Source organism: Galeopterus variegatus, unplaced genomic scaffold (assembly GCF_000696425.1).
Source record: "Galeopterus variegatus unplaced genomic scaffold, G_variegatus-3.0.2 Scaffold1968, whole genome shotgun sequence".
Taxonomy (NCBI): Eukaryota; Metazoa; Chordata; class Mammalia; order Dermoptera; family Cynocephalidae; genus Galeopterus; species Galeopterus variegatus.
In genome coordinates, this window is record NW_007728079.1 from 295,623 (window position 1) to 302,894 (window position 7,272).

At 43.6% G+C, this 7,272-nt stretch overlaps 1 protein-coding gene across 1 annotated transcript in view; it reads left to right on the plus strand.

The window, feature by feature from the left end:
* Nucleotides 1–7,272, plus strand: part of FSTL1 (follistatin-like 1) — a 63,451-nt gene that overhangs the window by 39,800 nt on the left and 16,379 nt on the right. Inside the window, exons 3-6 of the mRNA XM_008579861.1 lie at nucleotides 1,280–1,384; nucleotides 4,174–4,303; nucleotides 5,171–5,203; nucleotides 6,500–6,630. Coding sequence (XP_008578083.1) covers nucleotides 1,280–1,384; nucleotides 4,174–4,303; nucleotides 5,171–5,203; nucleotides 6,500–6,630 — 399 coding nt within the window. The remainder of the gene's footprint in view (nucleotides 1–1,279; nucleotides 1,385–4,173; nucleotides 4,304–5,170; nucleotides 5,204–6,499; nucleotides 6,631–7,272) is intronic.

Consider the following 7,272-nt stretch of genomic DNA (forward strand, 5'->3'; position numbering starts at 1 on the left):
TTTTTTTTTTTTTTTTTTTTTTTTTTTTTTTTTTTTTTTTTTTACCTATTCTTGGATATAAACATTCACCAACTATCAGAATATCCTTTTACAAGTTTTGTGGGTGTGAGTTCTCTGTATGACATGGCAGCCATGGCTTGGAGGGTGGACTCTTGGGTTCTATCCCTGCCTTTATCACAGCCAGTCCCATGACCCCATCACGGCTCCTGCCATCTTTGTTGGTTTTGTCACAGCTAATGACAGCCCAGTGGGCTTGAGCCTGGAGGTCTTTGGTGACTCTGCCTGCCCAGCCAGTGAAGGAGAGGGGACGTAGAAATCACATTCTCCTTTGTTTAACCACCGCTACTACTGGGTTTAGTGGCAAATGAGGTGGGGCTGGCTTTCTGCCACCAATGAATGGGAGGGAAGGAATGTGTGACTAACAGATTAGTGCCTGTCAGTACCCACATTTTCAGGTGGCATGGACTGAGGCTGCTCCCTGCCTTGTCAATTCTGCATACATCTGAACAGGAATACCTGATCAGCAAGTGGTTTGAGGGCAGTTCTCCACTATGCGCGGGGGGCGGGAGGAGGCTTCTTTTAATCTAGAAGCCAGAGGCAGTTATGGACAAGGACTGAATAGGACCATAGCGAATAATATCAAATTCATGTTTCCAGTGGTTTAACCGTCCTTCTTTTGTCCGATGAGATGATATGCCTTGAACACCATTCACTGAGGTTTTTGGTCCTTCATATATTCAGATTTCTCCCCAATGTTTCCATTTCTGCCTGGCTTACTATTCTCATCCTTTAAGAATCATTTCAAGGCATTGTGTCTTCAGAAAGTCTCATTTGATTCCCCCACCCCCACCCCCACTCTGGTGTTCCTGTTGTTGTGTTTCCATATTGCTTTCTAAATGTTTCTTCATGAGTTTCCTCTGAGAGTCGTGGAGCTTCTTGAGGACAGGGACTGTCCTTTGTATCTCCAGCCCTTAATGTAGTGTTGGCATATAATAGGTTCTCAAAAAACATTTTTAGAGGAAAGAAAGCATTCTGGAAAAGAACTCTTGCTCTTCAAGAAACAGTCTTAGCAACTCAGAGGTACCTGAACCTAGGCTGGAGCAGTTCCTGGGGGTATGGCTGGCTGTTGGGGGCAACTTCTGGTTGTTCAGTACCCTTCAACACCAGGAGCTGTGCCTCCATACCAAAGCCTAAGGCTGAAAGATAATTGCCACCATTGGCTAATCTCATGATGGGATCATCCCAGTAACATGGTTTCCTTTATGATTTTGTGTTTTAGGAGGAAGTAAGAAGTAAATCCAAGATCTGTGCCAATGTGTTCTGTGGAGCCGGCCGGGAATGTGCAGTCACAGAGAAGGGAGAGCCCACCTGCCTCTGCATTGAGGTAAGACCTGAGGGCAGGAGCCAGGGGACAGTGGCCAATGCCAGTGGCCACCTTGCTGCAGATGCCAGTCAGCAGGCCAGTGCCAATAAGCTCACCATATTTATAAAAGCACACCTTGTCTTTCTGAAAGATATGTGGAATTTTTATCCCAGAGGTTAAAAAGTCAGATGCCTAAATTTTTTTAAATAAAGTTTTATTTTAGAGTATTGTTAGATTTACACAGAAATGGCAAAGAAAATGTAGAGATTTCCCATGTAGCCCCAATGTAGTTTCCTCTCTTATTTAATGTCTCATATCCATAGTATCAAATGCCTGATTTTACTTCTTTTTGTTTTTACTGGCTGGTATAGGGATCAAACCTCGGACCTTGGTTTTATCAGCACCACACTCCAACCAATTGAGCAGATGCCTGAGTTTTAATACAGGGATATTTTTTCTTTTTAAAAAATGTGTAGCTTTATAAGATTTTTTAAATTAAGAAATTAACAATTGTTTTATATAAGCCAAATTGTACATACATTTGTGCAGACATAAAATTAATAATCTTTCCCCTTAACCCTCCAATCCTGTTATCTGAGGTAACTAGTATTAACAGTTATATATTGTCCCATATTTTTTTTATCCTACTATAAAACATAGGGTTTTCCCTATTTTATACAAAAATGGGATTATAGAATTTATACATACATATATATGCAATTTTTATTTTGCACTCATTAATATATCATGGACAACACTCCAGATCAGCACATACAGTTTTAACTCATTTTTTAACAGCTGCATAGTATTTAGTAATATAAAAGAACTAGATTTATTCAGTCATTTTCCCATATATGGACATTTAGGTGGTTTTGTGGATTGTTTACCACTACAGACAATAACATCCTTATGCAAATATCCTTACATGCTACTGCTTTTATTTCTGTAGGATTGATTGCCACCAAGACTTACTAGGTTAAAAGATATGCAAATTTTAAAAAAGTAGACAGATGCAGGTTTTGCAGATTTTTGTTTTGTTTTGTTTTGTTTTTAATGACATTTAAAAAGCAAAATAAATCTTTGAGAAATATTTCTTTGGTAGGTAGGATTCTGATAAGTCTCATTCCTAAAATGAACATAAATACCCTGGACATGTGCCTTTTTTTTTCCGCCTCTTTTCTGTCAAACCAACCCATTGCCCAGAAACACAGATCTTTCTGCAAATAAATATACCCATCTGAGTCCCCAGGTTAAAGATCCTGATCCATTGCCTCAGAAATGAAGTCTCTTAACTTGGAAACCTAAAAACCAGCTCCTGCTGGGGTTCCATTTGCCCCGGAAGGTCCTCACTAAAAGTGCGTCTGGCCACAGTGTGGTAGCTTGAGCCTGGACTTAAGATTTGGACACGTGACATCTAATCTCAGCATTGCCCCATCTAGTTGTGTGATTTTGAGCAAATTGATTCCCACTGGATACCATGAAGACAGAGCCCTTGTTTGGTTTTGCTCAGCACCCAGCATATAGAAAGCACCCATAATAAATATTGGTTAAATGAAAAAGTGAAGTTTGTCTTTCTGGGTTCATCTATAAATTAGAGAGGTTGATCTAGCTTCCAGTTCTGGTGTTCCCTATGTTTACCACATCTACTCTTTCTCATTTGAGTCCCTTTATTTGGTCTGAGCTGAACTTCTTTCTCCCTCCCCCCTTTTAAAAACCACCAAAGTGTAAAGAAACTGAGCTTGCCTGTGATCTTGGAACCTCCAATAGCTGAAGCAGAACCTAGTTGCCAAATGAACTTTATTCCATTTCTCTGTCCACAGTGATTCTCTGTAATTCTTCACAAGATCCAGGCACCCCCACCACCAGCCTCACAATGGGTTGTGAGATTAGGAGGAAAACAAAATGGCCCCCAAATCTAAAGAAAGCAAGAGATACCTATAGTTAGGCCCCAGAGTGGATGTGTGTGTGTGTGTGTGTGTGTGCGTGCGTGTGTGCCTGCATGCATGCGTGCGTGCGTGCGTGTGTGCGTGCGCGCGCACGCCTATCAGTCTCTCCACATTCCCAGCTCTCATCTCTGGCTGTTTTGCATCAGAGAATGTTGGAATTTTAAGAGATTTAATTTCATCCAAAGACACTGAGTGACTTTTTCCAGAGTGACAGAGAATTCACATTCCTGACTTGTAATAAAATGCCCTTTCAGATAATTGTAGGGCTGGGAGGGAGGTATCTTTGTCCATTTGTGCTGTTATAAATTACCCAGTCTCGGGTATTTTGTTATAAGTAATAGAAATTTAATTCTCACAGTTCTGGAGGGCCCAGTCTGTACTTTCCAGATGGCGCCTTGAATGCTATATCCTCACATGGTGGAAGGCAGAAGGGCCAAACCCTGTGAGAAGCCTCTTTTATGAAGGCCTTAGTCCCAATCACAAGTGAAGAGCTCTCGTGACCTAATCACCTCCTGAAGGCCTCACATCTTAATACTACTGCATTGGGATTAAGTTTCCACATGAATTTTGGAGGGGACACAGACAGTCAAACCATAGCAGAGTGTCTGTTTGTTCCCTGAATAGAAGAGATGACCCTGCACCAGGTTTGGCAAGAGGGACATGGGAGTCTGGGAGGCAATGGAGTGCCTTGAACATTGAGTGGGGTAGGGCCACTGCTGGCCAGAGCTGAGGCTCCCTGTGCCCTGGTGGAGTACAGGGTCCATTTCTGCTGGTGGGGAGCCCCTCACAAGATGGCTCTGTGCATGTGTGCGTGCATGTTGGTACCCATGATTGCACAAACATCCTCCCATGGGTCTGTTTCAGCAATGCAAACCTCACAAGAGGCCTGTGTGTGGCAGTAATGGCAAGACCTACCTCAATCACTGTGAGTTGCATCGAGATGCCTGCCTCACTGGATCCAAAATCCAGGTTGATTACGATGGACACTGCAAAGGTAAGGCATGCTCTCACCACTGCATAGTAACTCCAGCCATGGGAAGCCTGGGAACAGCGTGGTGTGGTCTGGCTGACCACAAGACCTTTCCATCATGACCCCAGCCACACACAGCTGTGGAGACTACGCAATTGGTTGCAGAGGCATCCTCTTGACACTCATGAACCTGCCAGGTTTTCCTTCAGTGGTCCAGGTCTCTTCCCAGGGGTTCCTGTGTCAGACCCCCAGGGGAGCTTCCAGCACTGTCTGCAGCCAGATAACAGATAAGGTGACCACATCAATAATCAATGACAATAAGGAAGTCCTTAAATGTATTCCATACCTTTTTAGAAAGTGAGTAAATTTCATTTTATCCATGTCCTTTAAGTGTGGGCACCTCCCAGCTCTGGTAGTATTATGTTTCCTCTACTTTGCTCTCAAACATTTGCCATTAGAATAAGAGGGAAGGAGTCCCAAGCTTGTTGCTAATTAGACACCAGCTCCCTGCCAAGCCACAGCCTTCCTGCTCCCTCTCAGCCTTGACCTTCCCTGGAGAAACAAGAAGCTGTTTCCCAGGTATTGGTCTCCACTCCATTCCCTGTCCAGAATGATTCTCTATATGAATACTCAAAATCCCAGTGACCCCTCAACCCAGTGGGAGGAGGTGTGAGACCAGCAGGGCAACTCGGTGGCCCAAAATGTCAAACAAAGCAGGAAAGGAAAGGTCCCCATAGCAGAGTTCTGGAGGAGGGAAAGGTGGCAGGGATTCAAGACAAAATTATGAAAAGGTTTCTGAGGGTCGTCTAAGAATGGGGCAGTTTTAATTCTAGAAATACACTGAAAGTTTTTCTTCATTTTGCATTACAATTTTCTCCTTTTGTCTTGCAGAAAAGAAATCTGTAAGTCCATCTGCCAGCCCAGGTGAGTGCCTGTTTTTCCATAGTGTGCATCTTAGGGAGGAAATTCTCTTCATGACAGAAATGTTGTGTTTTCCCATTCCCTGTCAAGCTCATATGATCTTCTGTTGTCAGAACTTGTGACCCAGAACTTGTCACTCCTCAACACAGCTCAGAAAAGCTACAAAACTGTGTTTTTTTGTGTGCTTGCCAATTGTAGCACTGCTTGGGTCGGAATGTTGACTGTGTTTTCCATTTCTGCTGACTAGCAATTGAGCTGCAAGGACAGGAAAGCCCCTGAGTCCTTCTTCAATGCCCTGTAAGACATGCTTATGTCTTGGGATTAGCAAAATCAGAAGGCATAACTCTTTGAAAGAGGATAAATGGAAATGCCAGTAAGACTTCTTCCATGGTTTCTATTAGTAAGAATTAAAATTCCATCATGATTTATAGTTACAGAACCTATTAGCATATACTTATGTCCTCACAATAAATGCGTGGGATAGATCCTACTGTAATTATGTTATAGATGAGGAAATTGAGGCCAAAAGATGTTAACTCAGTTTCCCTAAATCACACGGCAAGGAAGTGGCAGAGTGGGGAAGGGTATCCAGATTTTCATTCCCCTGGCCCAGACCCCTTTTCACATCCCGACATGTATTGTCTTCCAGGAATTCCCTCCTGCAAGCCCTACTCTCCTCTTCTTCCTCATCCCCCTGACTCAGTGTCACCTGTTGTTTCCATGTGGCTTACAGCAGCTGTCCAGAGCAGGGCTTCTACATGGCCCTTCCTTGGTCTTGTTGTCTGTTGTTTATAGTAAAGGATGATGCAGATAGTGTAAAAGTTTAAGTGGGAGAAAGGTCTGATAGACCCAGTTGGTGAGAAAGGGAGAAACTATAGAGAATCAGAACTCCAGCAGCATAAAGAATTGTAATGTTCTCATTTATTCGTGTATTATTTCGGTTCATCTTTGACCAAGAGAGCTGTTCTATTTGTTGATTTTTTTCCCTTAGCTTCCTAAAGGTGGTGAAGATGGCCTTTATTTTTCTGCTCTACTTATTTCTCCCCTAAGCAACAAAATCTCTGTTTCACTATTCTCTATCTTTATAACTGCTTTAGAGCCATGAGCATGAATCCTGTGTTAGACACTTGCCAGTTGTGTACTCTGGGTATGATAACCCTGTCTCCCTGAGGCACTGTGAAGACTTAGCGGGATTACCTATGTAGAGCCCCGGGTACCGAGCCTCCCATGCAGTGGGTGCCAGATGACACTGGGGTCCTCCCCTCCCCACTCAGCGGACATCCCTCCACTTTCCTGCAGTCGTTTGCTATCAGTCCAACCGTGATGAGCTCCGGCGCCGCATCATCCAGTGGCTGGAAGCCGAAACCATTCCAGATGGCTGGTTCTCTAAAGGCAGCAACTACAGTGAAATCCTAGACAAGTACTTTAAGGTAATCCAGAGTTGGGGTCAAGACCATTCAGTCCCAGAGAAAGGGAAACTTCCTCCTTCCATTGCCAGATTACATCTTGCAAACCACAGAATCCCCGAGTGTTTCCTCATCATAGATCATTCTATGAAGCTGTGAAAGTTGCCTTCTGACCAGCTCGATTTGTGGAAGTCCAGCAGTTGGGCCTCGGGACCTAACATACATGTGCTGCTCCCTTTGGGCAGTTAAAGCCACAAAGGTCTTAGAGAGCCTGTCAGTGAGAAATATGGTCAAGCTCTATCCCTGCCCACCTACTACATATGACACCTTATCCAGTTGGCTGCTGATACAAAATACCTTCTGATCTCAGCCAGTCCCAGACCATTTCAGTCTCTTTTCTGCCCAGTTTGACATTTCTCTAAGTCATTAACTTGACTGCCCAGGGCCTGCAGAGCTTCTTCACCTAAGAGTCAATGGACTGGCATTTCATGGGCCAAGAGATTCTTTATGAACCTAGATATTGCTGTTCCCTGTCACATTTAGTTGAAGAGACAAAGTGTTACAGTTGGGAGCAGGAGAGATGCTGCTCTCCAAAAAGAAAATGAGGGAGGAAATAGTATTTGGTGGTGAGCAGGGTCAGCATGGCATGATCTTCCAGAGCTTGAG